The 17,027-nt window shown below is 33.5% G+C and overlaps 2 protein-coding genes across 14 annotated transcripts; both read right to left on the reverse strand.

Moving 5' to 3' along the window:
- Window positions 1-577: 577 nt before the first annotated feature.
- On the reverse strand, window positions 578-2,278 carry LOC132268441 (transcription factor TCP11-like). The gene has a single exon (XM_059769286.1). The coding sequence runs from the start codon at window positions 1,479-1,481 to the stop codon at window positions 891-893; it is 591 nt and encodes a 196-aa protein (XP_059625269.1). The 5' UTR covers window positions 1,482-2,278; the 3' UTR covers window positions 578-890.
- Window positions 2,279-3,227: 949 nt separating this feature from the next.
- LOC132269594 (phosphatidylinositol N-acetylglucosaminyltransferase subunit A) lies at window positions 3,228-12,905 on the reverse strand. Of its 13 annotated transcripts, XR_009469543.1 has the most exons (12): window positions 12,384-12,905; window positions 10,016-10,150; window positions 8,840-8,979; window positions 7,832-8,404; window positions 6,766-6,920; window positions 5,592-5,682; window positions 5,310-5,426; window positions 5,068-5,171; window positions 4,377-4,467; window positions 4,144-4,251; window positions 3,939-4,051; window positions 3,228-3,761 (listed from the first exon to the last, which is right to left on the reverse strand). XR_009469543.1 is itself a non-coding variant. In XM_059770837.1 (11 exons), the coding sequence occupies exons 3-10, from the start codon at window positions 8,957-8,959 to the stop codon at window positions 4,171-4,173; spliced, it is 1,332 nt and encodes a 443-aa protein (XP_059626820.1). In that variant the 5' UTR covers window positions 8,960-8,979; window positions 10,016-10,150; window positions 12,384-12,905; the 3' UTR covers window positions 3,228-4,051; window positions 4,144-4,170. The 13 variants fall into 13 exon arrangements, 10 of the variants coding, with proteins under 10 accessions (XP_059626820.1, XP_059626818.1, XP_059626825.1 ...); XR_009469541.1 differs by lacking the exon at window positions 3,939-4,051 and having other exon boundaries at window positions 4,097-4,251; XR_009469542.1 differs by having other exon boundaries at window positions 3,939-4,251.
- Window positions 12,906-17,027: the final 4,122 nt, after the last annotated feature.

The following is a 17,027-nucleotide window of genomic DNA, read 5'->3' on the forward strand; positions in this document are numbered from 1 at the left end:
AAAGTTGGTTCTGAATCAAAAAGTAGATATTTGAAGGTTGATTTTTAAGTTAAACATGGTGCTACTATGTCATAAGGTTCAATGGCTCATTCTAATCTGTACCCATCATGATACGGTTCCTATCTTTTCTTCTATCCCTCTCTCAGCTTTCACTTGTGTAGTGTGGAAAGAAATGTAACCCTTCCTCTTCTGCTCTTTACAGTTCCACCCTAATGAAATCTTCCCATCCTGAAATAAATAAATAAACAATTACATAAAAGTATGAGCTCTTTGTGAAATTAACAACAATTCGTTCATTTATGACAAGATTTTTTAAAGTAAAAATATAAAAATATTTTTAGTAAAAAAATGTTACAAGTTTTAAAAATATAATGTTTAATTTTAAAATATTATTTAAAAGTTTTTTTAAAAAAAAAAAAAAAAATTTAGTCATCATCAAAGAGTAAAGTAGTGAAATAATGTAAAGTATTTTGAGACTATCACCTCTTTGTCAATATGATCAAAGTGTGAAATAAGTAAAGTATTTTGAGAATATTAAAGTGGTAAAATAATGTAAAGTGTTTTGAGACAATCTCCGTGAAAGTGAATCAATGCGATCATATTATGAATGAAGTGGTAAAATAATGCAAATTAGTAATTCATTGGATACATAATTAATGATGATCAAATTCAGCTTGGCATTTCTTATCCTAAAACAATGGTCAATTCTCCACGAGGCCAAGGAAAAAAAAAAAAAAAACACAAGTATGGCTATTCATTGCCATGATCTACCATAAAGTCCCAACATTGTGTATACACACATACATACTACTATGTGGCCCCAACCAAAACAAGAAACAAACATCGGGTCCCATTCCAATAATCCGAAACAGATTTCACATTCGTTAAATTCAAAAGAAACTAGAGTAGTCCGTATCTATTGATCGCTGAGAATAAGCATCATCGTTCACTTTCTCTCTCCTCAACTGATCTTCAATTTCTCCTCCTCCTTCCATCAACAACGACGTGAATGACATGTTCGGGAACGCACTCTCACTCTCCGCTGGGAACAGGAGGAGTTCCGGTAAACAATCGTTCCCCGTGACCGCCGTAATCGGCGGAGCAAAGTAAGGAGTCATCGGAGATTCCGAATGAGAAGGCGCGGAGGCGGCGGTGTTGCTTGGAGGAGCGGAGGAAGAGGGGAAGTGGGAGGGAGGAACGTGGCGGAGGAGCCAGTCGATGGTTTCTCCCTCGGTGCGGTGGCCGAGTTCGCGTGTGAGTTGGAAGATTCGGGCGGCGCACAAGGCCGGGACTCGGACCCGCCGGCCTCTTCCGTTCACCTTTCTGTGCCGATCTTTCTTTTTCGAAGACGAAGGGCATGGAGAGAGGAGATCACGAGTTGTGGACGAGTAGGGAGCGAGTTGACTCGTGGAAACTCGGCTCGGTTGCTGCTGAGTTGTTGATGTTGATGGTGATTCCAAGCCTATTGTTTCCCATTCCATGAGTGCTGAAAGAGAAAAATAGATATCCAGAGCGGTTTCTAGGGTTTATGGAGAGAGAGAATAAGAGAGAGGTTTCTTGGGTTTATGCACAGAGATAGAGAGAGAGAGAGAGAGAGGAATCAAAGAGGGGGTTTCGACTTTCAATGGAACAGATTTTACATTTTTGGTTGTTCCCAAACAAGAGAGGAGATTTTAAAAGGGTTTACTTTCCATTTTTTTATTTTTTAATAGGTTTAAAATTTAAACTTCAAACTTTAAATATATGGTCGATTTAAGCGTGTGAAACATCAAATAGAAGAGGAGTTCAACACCATTGAGTCGAAGAATCTAGTAGGTTTTGTTTGATTAGTTACATTCGACTAAAAAAAAAAAAAAAAAGGAAAGAAAAAAAATTTAAGCTTTTTTGGAATTGGAAAGAAAAATATTTAAGCTTTTTTGGAGTTTGGATGGAAAGAAAAATAAAGGGAAGAGAAAATTTGGTTTCCCCTATTACCTATTTTTCTTCAAAACTATTCACTCACAAAACACGCAAAATATAAAACACGCAAAATATTATTTTCCCGGGACGAAGTCCCTTTTTTTTATTTTTTTGTTTTTGTTTTTGGTAACTCTCTTATCCTTCGTTAGTTGTGACTTGTGAGCAATTTTATGAAACAATCTTCTTCCCTTTTTTTTCACATAATATAGAAGAGGTGGTATTTTTTTTAATATAATTTACTAACCCTTAACCTTGTATAGAAGTAAATAGTGATTCAAATATAAAAGATAAAAAATATTAATACTTGGTTGAGTGTGTGCTCTCTAATTATGTAAAATTCAACTTTTAAAAATTGATTGCCTTATTTTATTTTATATTTTTTTACATCACCCATCACCCATTGCACAATGTTTATTTTTAAAATTTCAATAGATATAAAGGTAGTTTTGTGAAGTAGAATTATTTTCTTTTGACTTTCATCTTACCCAAACTAACAAAATAATATTTTTTTCAAAACTTTCATGTTAATGCATCATAAAATTTTGATTTTCCTTTCTTTCACTTCACTTTCTTTCACCTTTTTTTTTATCATAAAATTATATCAAACCAAACGGACGAGTTACTTTTTACAAATCATTTTAAATTACTTGTCAAAATTAATTGAATAAAAAAAATATACAAATCCTTCATCATCTTTACCCTATAGAGTAAATTTGACACCTTAATTAATAAAATACCAGGCAATGAAAGAGAGTGGCTATACATTGGTATAATAAAAGTTTTATTGGCAAATTTCGTTTAGAAAATGTCAAATTGAGTTATATAATTCTCTCTAGCTTCTCTTTTGAGGAATTTGATTTATCTTTTAAAATTGCTCAAGGATTTTTTTTTTTTTTTTTATTTTTTGCCATAAGGCAAGCTTCTCATGATGCACATTCACCTTCCCTTTGAAGGAGAAGATATTTTACCATTAGAGTGAGTTGAAAATCACATATATCAATATATTTTTGAGAAAGTGACCAAAATTGAATCCTAATAATTTTTAGAATTTTTTTATAAACAAAATATGCTAAAAAGGGTTTTAAACTTACAAAAACATTTTTGCCGACCAGGACACTCTGAAAAATCTTTCCAGAGTCTGAGCAAGCATGATTAGTCATGCATCAACGCATTATGTCGTTGAGCCGGTATGACCTCTCCGAAGCCTGTGTGAGCGCGAATTTACTTGAACTTTCAAAACATAGAACAATAAAATTATGCACAATGAGTGAGATTAATAGGATGCTCAGCCAATAAAATTGGGGAAAACAATCCCACATATCAAACAAAATCCGAAGCCTAAAATAGTTTTAAGGTCCTAGACAAAAATCTCCTTTCGTTTAGAGAAAAAACAAAATAAAGGACTTCAATTTTCTGAGGCCGGTAAAGATTAAGAGACACGTAACTATTCTTCAACAGTTGGACACCACAGTGAGTCAGTGACTGCTAAGCTCATATCACAGTACAATGACAATTGACAAGACATTGTTTGCCTTGACCATAGTCTTCATGGTGTCAAAGTAATTTTAACTACAACAAAAATGATTTAGGAAACACAATAACAAGGTCTAGTTTCTCCAACATAATATAATTGCTCGCTACGCACACATTGTGTTGCCAATGTTTACCCAAAAGTCACTTATCTTGTCTTGCTTTCTGCTAATAACTGAGATAAATTGTCATGAAAATTAACCTCTGTTCCTGCCTCGAGTAGCTGAAGCTTTAAATTCTTTACAATGACACTCTAATTCTCGCCCAGGTTCCTACAAAATGAGAGAGCGATTGGACAAATAAGGACCACCGTAAGAAAACATTATTCCTGTATATAAATTCCTGTACTTTATATACGATCGATCCATTTATTAAAAAAAAAATATTTAAAAATATCTCCTGGTACACCTGTGGTTATGTTATTCCCTTTCCAGGAAGCCAAGGCTTACCATCAATTTTGGCAGCAGGGTAGCATGAAAGCATAATTGCAAATGGGCAACAACAGATGTTAGAGAGGCATTAATTGTGTCTGGAACTTCCTTCTGAAACTATTGAATAGTACCTATATACATACAGGATGAAATTGATAGATCAAATTAAATACTACCTCCATCCACTAAATGGCTCCCAATTTAAAATAAGCGACGTTCGAACCCTAATTATCATTTCAAGCTTTGTTCCTCATTGAAATTCCATGACATCTCTTTCATGTTGACAAATTGGCAAATTAATATCTGGTACCTCTTCGATATTCACTGCAGGCTAAGAAAAACTGCAACAGTTACCAACATGAAAACACAATACCATGTGGAGGACCAACAGAAAATTGTTACAACTAAGATGTGAAACCAGTGGCTAAATTAGAATATAACCAAAAAAAAATGTACCTGCAATAATTGTAATAGCCTCCAAAACAAAAAATCAATAAGCATAACCAAGCAGAAAAGCTTGCCTGCCCAAGCACCACATGTAAGATACCTAACAACACACTTAGTTGTCAGCAAAGCTTGAAACTGCTTCAAGGCATCTATGTAAAATTCCCTACTGTCAAACTAATTTTATTATCTAAGGTGGAATTTGAAAAATTAAATATCCTGAAATGTGCTCCTGATTACACATGCAGCCTACCTAAATAATACTGGTCTTAAAATAAACAAAATAATAAAACATTAAAAAGATACCCCAGGTAATGACTAAATATTAACCTAATTACTTTTCAGATATAAACAATACTATCTAATCTAAGTTTTATCCCTTTACCTCACAATTTAATAAACATAAAAGTAAAACTCACAACATGTCATTTGGTTGAAGCTAAAAATTTTGAACAGTTACAGTACCACATGAACAATATAACCATGTATCATCACCAAATGTAGAATTGTGTGTTTAAAGAAAAGGCATAATCACTATTAAAGATGGTCTACACAAACTGCTCATTGCATCAAATATATTGCACTTGTTTACTAAAGAACTTAAGCTTACAATCATAGTAAAGGTTCCACAACCACCTAATCAGATTTCATTTATTAAGGTGACAAGAAAGAAAAAATTAAACATAAATTCTTCAGAGCATACCGCGGGAGTCGTTCTAAAAGATTCGGATTGGAGCAGTTCAAAGCACGGTCATACACTATCTCCGTCCTTTTGGCAACATCATGCCAACTGTACAATTTTTTCATCTGGCAGCATATATAAAAAAACAAAGACAAACACAATTGAGCAGCATATATATTTATGTGTGTGTGTGTGTGTGTACTTGGTAAATAATTGAGCAGCATATTTAAGAAAAGAAAACACATTTTAGAGATTTCACTTACACGAAGATGCATGTCTTGAGGATCAATCTGGGGAAGTATGGTTAATGCTTTCCTGATTGCTTGTATCATATCACCAGGATCTGGTTCCGCAAGGACAATCATATCATCTGGTAAAACCTGATGAGAGAGGAGAATGACTAAAAGAAATAAAAAAAATGCTAAATCAGGAAATTCTGAAAATTTTAATTGAAGCAAATAAATATCATATTCCTCAGTTGAGACTCAAACAGGCAAGTTTTATCAAATTAACCAGGTAGATAAAAAATCTTTTGATACACGTGCCTCTGGGACACCACCAACGCGTGTACTGACTGTTAATAATCCACAACTAGCAGCCTCCAATATGGCTATGCAAAATGCTTCTGTTAAAGAACTGCAAAAGATAGATTTTAGAGAACAGGTAAAAACTGAAAGAAGTTCTCTTTGAAAAATGTGAGATTATGAATATCTTTTATTTTCAATAAAATGGTAGTGAAAATTCTGCAAAAATTTTGAATTCATTTGTAAATATTTTATAAGTCTCTAAGGGTTTCCAGGTTCCATGAAATCATGTTCACTTTCTTCCTTAGCTGGGATTTTCTTGTCCATTTGAACCATGCTCAACACCCATGAGAGCAAATACCTAGCTCTGCTGCTGATAGGAAGATTGCTTCAAATAGAAAAGAGAACAAATATTTCTTCTTGTTTTTCAAGCGAATTTGACACAAAATAGTAGAAAGCACCCTTTAATATTTATAATTGATAAGGGAGTTCCATCTTATTCATATATAGTGAAGTGCTACACATTTTCAGTTTTTGGTATGAACTCCATACTTATTTATATCAGGACGTATTAGTGCAGGTGAAGAGATATCTCAAGTACCTTAGGCTCTCAACTATCATTATGTCCTGAATGATAAGGAAATATAAAAGAAACATCCATAATGGAACCTACCCTACATTTAATTGGAGGGAATGAAGGGGGGAGAGATGAAAAAGAGGAGGAATGGAGCAAGCTTCTCTTGTTTGGTAGAGGGGGGAGACGGATGGGAGGAGGGATGAAACATCCCTCTGGATCAACCATTTTGCTTCCATCCAAAAGTGGGAAGAAGACGAGAGAAATGGAATGAATATTTGTTGGAAAAAATCGAAAAGACTTTATCACCCTCATTTAAGTGTTTTAATTTAAATCCTTAAAGGGTAAACTGCAATGATAATATGACCTTTGTCCTTGCCTTCCACTCAACCAAACAAAAAGAATGATAAATACCCTCCCTCCCCTAGGGATGCCTCTTCAATCCTTCCTCCCATCCCTTCCCTACATTTTTTCATCCTTCATACCAAACGGAACATTAGCCATACCTAGACTACATCAAATAACCAGAAGAAGTTTAGAGTTAAAATTTCTAGTGAGTTGATCAAACTACAGAAATTTTAGAAAACGAAATCTTACTAAAATGAAATGAGTTGTCTATACCTGTTTAGGAATATATGGCCAGAAATCAAGACAGACCGTACTTTAGCATGGGGAACAGCACCTAACATTTCAACTCGATCTTGAAGAGAGTGTTTTTCCCTCATCTCTTCCAGACGCACTCTTTTAGGCCCATCTCCTCCAACAATGAAACGAACCTTCATACATTATTCCAGATGAGATGATAGAAATAAATAAATAAAAGGGTGGTAATAATTACGAATATGTTATGTTACAAGTTGGTATTAGTCTTCAAAAAGATTCCAGGATAATTTTAAACCATCAAATAAAATGTAATCTGATGCCTATATGTTTATCACTTAAATGGCAGCACCTTAAATGTCAAGGTTTCACAAGTCAATGTAATCAGAAATATCGAATTGCCAAGATAAAAATTATTAACATAAAGTGCATTTAGTGGCCTCTGGAACAGCGTTAGCGTAGCTACCCCCAAAGGCGGATGAAGAGATGAGCAGAAGGAGAAATAATTTCTACCTGTATAGATGAGGTAAATATAAACTTTTGTAAAACATTTAGAAAATGTCATATCTGCTGAGAAACTCTTGGAAATAACAAAATAGATTTTGGTGCACACTAGAACAATTCATAGAGAGGGTACATAATTAGTGCATCACGTTAGCAAGGTAAAATAGTTTTCTGAGCATATAAAATACATTTTGGGAAATATTTCTAAACTTCCAAAGGTAACATGAAACATAAAATACATATATAAACTACCAAGAACCTATATCACTTTTTGGTTAACCCCTAAGGCCTTTCTGAACAATCTGTTTTTAAATGAATCCACAAGGCACAATTGCCAGTACAGAAATTAATAATTCCTTTAAGATTAGCCCTGAAAAAATCAATCATAACTCTGACAAGAATATATCTAGGATATTGTATAACATCAAATCCTCACACACACACACCCCACCCCAAAGAAAAAGAAAAATGGAAGAAATAAGAAGAGTGAGAGAATCCTGTATGTCAATATGTTGTTCAAATGGGATTATGCTGATAATATTCAAAACTATATAAAAGCATTCTAGTGGTCGGAAAAACTCACATTCGGATACAAACTGCACACTTCGGGAATGACTTCGACGAGCAGATCTGCACCCTTCCGATAAACCAATCTACTTATCACAACTACAACAATTTCATTATTGCTGAGTCGCTCTGGGGCAGGCTTGAACATAGCTGTGTCCACCGCATTTGGTATAACAAAAACCTTTTCTGGCGGCAACCCTGACCTTAAGACTGTGTTTTCCTTACTTGTATGAGAAACACAAATAGCCTGAGTCACATCTGCTAGAGCAAATTGCAGAACCTTGTTCATGTGAATGCTACCCACATCAGCAAAACCATACAGTGAATGGTCAGTAAATACAACTTTATATCCCATCGTGCGTGCGTGCATCAAAGCTTCATGACAAAGAGTTGAGAAGGCTTGATGTCCATGCACCAAAGATATCTTTTCCCGAATGAGAATTGTCCTTATAATTGGAAGCGTCCCATAAATGGTGGGCAAGGTGTTCTGCATAAGAAATGGTTTCCAGGGTACATAATAGACTTTGAGGCCATGTGTCATATATCTAACCCCGGAACGATTTCCATAAGCATGAGTCATAACAACCACCTGAGGCATCATAAAACAAAAGTCTGTTTAACAAACAACAGCCAAAAGCAAACAAAATAAATCTGATAATTGCGGCAATTTACTCTAAAATTTATCTTGTTTCTAAAAATATATTAAGAGTAAGATTTAAAAAGGATAATTTTTAAAAGGGAAAAAAAAACAAAGAAATGAAATAAGTTAATACATGCTCCTCTGTAACAATGTTATATTTTCCAAAACATGTTAGAGAAAGTTACTTACTTTCTAAACAATCCACATTCGGAACACAAAAGGATAATTATCTGTAAAAACTGTATTCAAATTCTTCCTTAAACACAAGAAATAAACCATTTCTAAACATCTAAGGATAATTATTGCATGCTACAGTAGTCGCTAATTGGTAGAAAAGGCTACAAGGCAAGGAGTTCAATCAACAAACTAAATGCATTCTATGACCTTGTGGCCAAGCTTGAGCAAGCATTGTGATAGATAATAAATGTGATTCTCGACACCCCCAAAGTTGGGATAGAAAAAATCAGACACCATCAAAATTCTGTGTTTTGTACAATCACCCATGGTATTTGATATCTTCACACCTGCAATTAGAATAAAAGTTCTGTTTAGGAGATAATCGGCATTAACCCGACAACGCAACATGACAAACTATCAAGGTAACCCAAGAAAATTACCAATAGTTGATAGAAATTGTAAAACAGAAGTACATTAATTGATGTAATATTAATTAAATTAAAGAAGTATATTGATGCTAACAAATGCAAGTCCAGATATAGTAGTGAGGTAGCTGCTAATCACAACTTAGAGAAGATACCAACGTCAATGGATCACCAAAGCAAAAATAAGTATTGTTGATAAGAATTCAGATTACAAATAATAAGTTCAGTTAAATCCTGGGGAAAAAAAGAAGGGAAAAATAAGTTATACACTCAATCGAAACACCTTAATGTAAAAAACAAAAACAAAATCCCATTTTACAGGATAATGAACACTGAGATCACTATGGGAATATTGCATTATGAACATTCAAAATTTTGTATCAGAATACAAAAATAAGAGGCATGAACCAGCAGATGCTAAAAATCATTGACTGCTGATCTGTCACTAAAGGCCCATTTAGAAATTCCTTTACATAATATTGACGATCAAAAATTGTCCACAAGATCTCAGAACTACAACAAATATTCACTATTTGTAAATGATATGGAGATTTCTACAAAATTCAGTGCTTTGTTGGAGCTATTTGATAAAGTCGCATCTAAAAGTGTAAAACACCAATCTAACAATACTAGGAGCAATATGGTGAAACATGGTCATATCCATTCATCTAAAAACAACCCAGATAAATTCTATAACCAAAAGCAACAGGCAAAATTTTGCCAACCAACTTTTTAATATATAATATAAAATGGATAAATAACAAAAAATTTAAAAAAAAAAATACCAAAAAAAAAACAGCTAGTTTCTATACATCTCCATCTTTTTCATGATACCCACAATGATGAACATCATCATTACAAACATCTTGTTCCTTCTTATCTTTCCTTTTCTTACTTCTTTACTTGATTTGAAACTAACCTCCACCCTATTTATTATGCACCGCGTCCATGCACTTACCTCCCTCCTATGAAGCCTTGGTCTCATACTCCTGTTTTTCTTAATCTGGTTCCTAATATTCCTGGGCGAGGCCTCCTCCCCTTCCACCCTCATGCCATATGTGTAATAACTATGCCAGGATTCTCCACTATTATTCTGCAAACAAGGAGAATTCATAGAGATAAGTCAGAAGGTCAACAGTTGACTAAAAGACCCATCAGAGAATCACTGAAACACTCATAGGAAACGATAATATAGTATATTCGTCCTCCTCTATGTCTATATATGTTTCCTTCATTTGTCTATCCCCAGTATTTATCGGTGTTGGAACAAACAATCACATCGTCCATTGTAAAATGAAAACCTTTAACAGAATTATTTCTTAAACCCCAAATGTGCAAAAGCAATAAATTTTTTATATCATATGGGGGTCTCTTGATTTGCAGTTAAATGTTGAACATAAGATATTAAAGGTGAAAGATGACTAAAAAAGAAATGTTAGGACCCTATATTCCCTGAGGTGTTGTGAGAACATGCAAGTCACTGATCTCAAAAAACTTATTAACAGATTCTAGTTTAATACACTTGTCAATCTATAAACTAACCACCAAGTATTCAAAAATAAATGCCAGCGCCATGATCATCACAATGTAATGAATAAAGTACATTGAAATAGAATGCAAATGGTTTATGCAGGCATAAAGACATAATTCGGGAATTCCCTTTTTGAGGAAATGAGTAATCATAATTGCAAAACATTTAGCACAAATTAAAAATAAAATAAATGTAGAATTAATATATATATATATATTTCAAATAGAAGTCAAGTCTCGAGATATAGAATCTGATAAATTAATTATGAAAAAAAAAAAAAAAAAAAAAAAAAAAAAAAAAAAAAACTGATAAATTACCATCTATCATTAAAGAATTCAAATTTGCAGGTTTTAGTACAAACCAAAAGGAAAAACAAACAATACAAATGCAGGATTATAGGGGGAAAAAAAAAAAAAAAAAAGGAAACTATTTTATGGAATTTACTGCCATACCCTTCTATATTTAAATTTCAACTGAATGAGGTGCATTACATCTTTTTTCTGGCTATACATGTACAAACATACATAAACAAGAAAATTTATGTAATAGACGATAGCAATCTAAGCTATTCTGGGTGAATTGCTAGCACTGAGAAGTGTTGCACTTGTTGTTTGTCCTTACAAAAGACAAAACTAGTATGGACTTAATTTTCCCAATAGTAGCAAGAATCAAGAGTTTGAGTACCCTTGCAGCTGGGAATCAACACTCAATGGTATGCACAAGTAGTAATGTATTTTTTTCAGCTAGCCACCCACTAGTACGGATGGATAAGAAGTAAAATAACTTTTAACTAATTCTAGCACGGCCTTCTAATTCATGTTTGAATGAACTAAAAAATTGTATTTTGCAGCCTCAATTTATGCAATTGCCATGTATACATGGCTTGAGATCTGTTCTTGGTATCCTTAGAGATGAGGTTTTATTGTTTGTATTGTTCGGGTCTTTAGCTGCTTCTTTGATATTGACTTACAAGCAAACACTTATGTAACCCGAATTCGCCACAACCAAGCTCACGACCCAATTCCTACGTCCGCTCATTTTCATGACCAGTTGGGTTGTCCAATACGTAGGACTTGTATCCACCATTCTCAGATGTAATTTATGGTTCGCACCATAGTCGAACAAATGGATTTGGTTTGTGCTTACGACTTTTTCTTCTTACAGATGGTGTCACACGACAATTTCCCATCAAATCAAAGATACAATTATCAACTCTTTTTATCAAATGGGTTGCAATATAACGAAAATATGGCTCAAGATCAATCAAATCTGAAGTATGGCTCAAGATCAACCAAAATCTGAACTTTGAGCAAAAACCCAAAAGAAAGCTTCGATATCTTACGTGTATGAGCTTCAATTCTCGGGCTTTCTCCAAACGGCTCTCCAAATTTTAGCAAAATATCAAACGTAGTATGATCTTTTTGATCCAAACAACAAATTTTGGGTTTTCTACAAAAAATTGAAGAAATGACGCCATAGCTGGAGTAACGCTGGAACTGTAGAAGAGAAATCGCCGGGGCGTGAGGATGGGCTGCCGTTGTATCTAACGAAAATAACTATCCCTCCCTTTCTTTTCCCTCCAATTTCATCAATACTTTTATTTTCTTTTCCTTCCAATTTCGTCACTCCAAACTAAATCTAGAAAATAATTCCACTGTCCAATCATTCATTAAATTCCAAAACCCTACAATCCGAAGTATGTATTTATCATGCACATAAAAATTCGAAAGAAAATGTGTATATACATACTACATATGAACATGTGTACAAGCATATAGAGAGAGAGGACGCATACCAGCAAGAAAGAGTGAAGTCGATCTGTGAGAAGATTGCAGCGGGATCAACCTATAATCCAAACTTACATATATGCTTTTAATGCAAGCTTTGAAGACGGAACCTCGCCCTAGAAATCAACTAGCGAACAATTGTCTCCGCAAATTATGCCTCTCCTCACTTGTATATCATTCTTGGGAAGAGAGAAACGCACAAATTTATCGGGGGGAGAAGATCTCGCAGACAGTACTCTGTGCAAAGGTTTGCTCCACTGTAACCGCAATTCTCAAGCTTGGTTTCCTTAAAGAGAGCTCAGCTTCGAGGAGGATTCTCAGAGACTGGAACGTCTCTCCTCGCATTGCCGTCCTCCACGCCGGCCGCCGGATTGAGCTCTACCTTCTTCGCGGAACTTTCTCATTAGGGTTCATCACCGGAGTGTTTAGCAGGTCCCTTATTATCGGCTAACAAGCCGTTAATGTCGGTATCTGTTTTTGTTTGGGTTGGCTTGTTCCTTGTTGCTTCATTGCTGCCCACTGGGCCTGTTTTGTACTTTGGCCTAAGGCCTTCCATGTACACTTTTCTATATAAATATCAGTTGCTTGAATTTCCAAAAAAAAAACCAGCGAACAATTTATAAAAATAAATATAAAAAAAATAAAAACTAGTGAACAATTTTATACGTAGTAGTACTACTTTTGTAGAAAAATCTTTCAATTAATACTCTTTTATTATTTGATTTGTATTGCCTTTTAAAATTTTGTTTTAAATTTTATAATTATTTTTCTATTTTATGCTTTTTACTTCTCACATTAAGGTATGAATTTTCATTTTGATACTTCAATCTATTATTTTCATTATTTGATTAAAAATAATAATAATTGTTAACCATTTTTTGAACCATAAATTTATTATAAAAAAATCAAATATTTTGTAAGGTTAACTACTATTGTATGATATATGATATAGAATATTTTAATTTAGTAGTCATTAAATATAAAAAAATTATTGTATGATATATGATATAGAATATTTTAATTTAGTAGTCATTAAATATAAAAAAATTATTAAAATATACAAACGCATGCCTTTTTTATTCTGAAGCCTAAGCCTGATCGAAGGAGTATGGACTGTAATAGATTAAGACACTTCAATTATACCTTGACGGAGACTTTTTTAAATATTAGGCCCATCTTTAACAACCATGTTGTAAGTCATTACTTATAGAATGTCAAATATTATTAAATATATTCAATAATAATAATCACAATTCACTAAAAATTCATTTTCTATTGAATTATTTTGCAAAAAAAAATGTATTATTGCATTTTGGGCTATGTATGCAAGGTGGAAAAATATTCACTAGCTGCAATAATTGATTCTCACTAATTAAGCCAATATTTAGTTGCACATGAAACTGCGACTGAAAACTATAGGCAATATCTTCCGTCTCTTACCCTATAAAATTAACAATAATAAAGGTCAAAAAGACAATGATAAAGGTCAAAAAAATTAGGGTCATCATACTGACAGTCTTCAAATATACTTGGCTCTCCGTTTATTAAGTACAACTCCAGCGCCAGCCCAATCCGACGATTTGGACAATTTTGGCGACCCAATTTGCTCTATTGTGGGTCGTCAAATTTGGGTCATGTCAATGTGTCGTGGTTTTTAACAACCCTCTTAGCGAGCCGCGGGCGCCCCTCTGTTTTCTTTTTGTTTTTAATTTTGACCCAAAACAGTGTTTTAGCCCAATTGAAAAAGTATTAGCAAATCACATGAACAATGGAGATGTTCTAATTTTTAGAGAGGGAGAAAATAGAAAAAGGAAAATTAGAGTGAGAACTAGAGGATTTTAACACGTGAAAAAAATATTTTTAAAGTTTTAATTTGTTACAAATAAGTTACTCTGACAAATTTAAACCCTAAGTTGATTAAATTATTCTTACTGAACTATTTTATAAAATATATAAAAATAAATAATTTTGTAAAATGACAATGCTAGTAATGAACATACCGAGGATCAAGAATGCGGTTAGAGAACGCCAATAATGGAGGACGACAATGAAGAACGGCAACCAGGGATATTCTGAAGTGGGCGAGAATGAAAGGACTATACGGCGGTGAAACAAGGACCCACCGCCTTGCAAGGAGTGAACAATGACTGTAACAGTCACAATTCTGACGGGCAGGAAAGGATTGTTGATGGCAATGATAGAGGAAACAGAGCGGAAAACAAGACCACGAGCTATCGGAACTGCTGCAAAGAATGGCAGGAAGCGGCGGTGGTGAGTTAAAATAGCCGTGATGATTGGACGGGAAGACGGTGTCCTCGAAACTGTGATGTTAGCATGAAGGAGCTTACACAGAGCAGCAACGTTGGCGATGCTAGTGAGCAAGGCTGTGCTCAACGGTGAAACAGCCTAAACGGCGATTACAGAGATGTTTCTCAATTTTGGAAATGGGTTGGTTTGTTTATTTATTTTACTGCAAGTGTTATGAATGAATGCATTGACTCTACAGGGGTAGAGCCAGCATATGCCTAGGGGGCGCATGCCCCCTGGCTTGGCCCCGCCATATATAATATATGAATTTTTAAAATTATTTTTATATATATAGAGAAATTTGTATATTATGCCCCCTTAAAAATATTAAGTTTCCAAAATTCTCTTTTTAACTTTTTCTTCTTTTTTTTTTCCTCAGTTACTCTTTAAATTTCTTTAATTTACTTTTTTTTAAAAGTCAAAAAAATTTCTTATTCAATCATATTCTAATTTATTTATTTATTTTTCTTTCTTTTACTTCTTGTTTATTTATTTATTTTTTTTATTGATAATGTGTCCCTTGAATTTAAATCATGACTCCACCCCTCACTGTACTAGGTGATAATGGAACCATTGACGGACTTGAACTACAGTCGCCCTCATCTTGTTGAATTTATTGCTTCCAACGATATTGTAGTGTCAAACCCTTCTTTTTTGAATGCCCCTGCATATCATATCCATCCGTACTCCTCCAGTCTATTGCAGGTATACTACTGAACCTTAATTAATGGTTTCTAAGTATAATTTTTAACTTTTTTTTAAAAAGTTATTTGAATCAATTTCCTAATATAACATCCTGAGCATTATCAAATGAATTAATCATTATCTGGATATGCAGTAATGTGCAAGTCCTTAACATTTCAGTCTTTGCTCCACCTGAATCACCTCTCACTGTTGGCATCAGGTAAATGATTCATCAACTTCCAATTTCTTTATTCGTCTAGTGAGGCAATTGCACGCTATAAACAAGTGTTTCTCGTATATTTTTCATGCAATTAAGTGTGCCTTTACTTCTTATATTTTTGCCTTTGTAAAGATAAAAATAAAAAATAAAAAATAAAAAACGAAAATAAAGTGCAATCTAAAGAAAACATATTTGCTCCAAATTATGAAAACCAATATTGGTACCAAAAAAAAAAAAAAATAGTAAAAAACAGTAAACTGAAATCTCAAAATTTTCAAATTCTTGTTCTGCAAATTTTCAAAGTTAAAAAAAAGAAAGAAAAAGAAGAAGACATATATAGAGAAAAAAGTTTCAAAAAAATATAAATGTATATAAAGTAATGTGTACATAACACCAATGTACTATGAGATTAGTAGCATATATACCCCTTGAGCATTTTCGGAAGATTAAAAGGACAAAACAGGTATTACAACACTAATTTATGTCAAATTTCTTATTGAAGGGTATTTTTGCATAATGTGAAAAAAATTATGGATATTTTTTACATACTTTTTCAAGTAAAAGGTAAAAGTATTATGCATAGTATATTTTAGGAATATTTTCTGTACTTATGCTTCGTTTGGTTGAAGGGATGAAAAAATGGATAGAAAAGATAAGGAGAGGGATGGATGAGATATCCCTAGAAAAGGGGGGGTGTCTTTCCCATTTTATGTTTAGTTGAATGGAATTGATAGTAGAAATGATGAATGGAGTAATATTTTTTTCTTGTTTGGTTGGAAGAAAGGGAATGAGAGTTATTGTATTATTTTTACTAATACACCCTTTTATATAAAATTATAAAAGGTAGATATTTATTTCAAAATTTTTGAAAAGGTTCAAATTGTAAATTATAAATCTATAGGTAGTTATGCATTCTTTCTCTCCTCTCTTTCTCCCAAAAGTGGGCGAATAGAAAAACAAAAAAGAAGAAGGGATGCTTCATCCCTCCTTGTTTCCTCCCTCTCTTCCCTTCCCTCCAACCAAATACGAAAATATTTATCCATTCCTCCTCTCATCCATCCCCTTCAATCCTTCCCTCCAACCAAACATAGCATTAGGCTACATTTGTTTGGACGTAAAATATTTTTTTGATTTTTTTTAATTATTTTTTTTTATTTTCTGGTGTTTGATTGTCATAAAATATTTACGAAGAAAACTATATATAAATTTAATAAAAATAATTTATCCATAAATTTTTGGCAAATTATTTTATATGTTCTGTCCAATGAACTTGACCTCAACCACGACATAGACCTTTGTCAAATACCGACAAAGTAAAAATATTTTACGTCGAAACAAACGGAATCTTATTCTTTTATATTTTCAACTATGCATGGTAAAATAGTTGCAGTGTCCATGACATGCATAGTAAAAAAAAAATTGTATAAACGGACTAGGGGAA

The sequence above is a fragment of the Cornus florida genome, unplaced genomic scaffold, assembly GCF_030987335.1.
Source record: "Cornus florida cultivar Cherokee Brave unplaced genomic scaffold, ASM3098733v1 CherokeeBrave_3.0.0_Hap2_Chr08, whole genome shotgun sequence".
Classification (NCBI taxonomy): Eukaryota; Viridiplantae; Streptophyta; class Magnoliopsida; order Cornales; family Cornaceae; genus Cornus; species Cornus florida.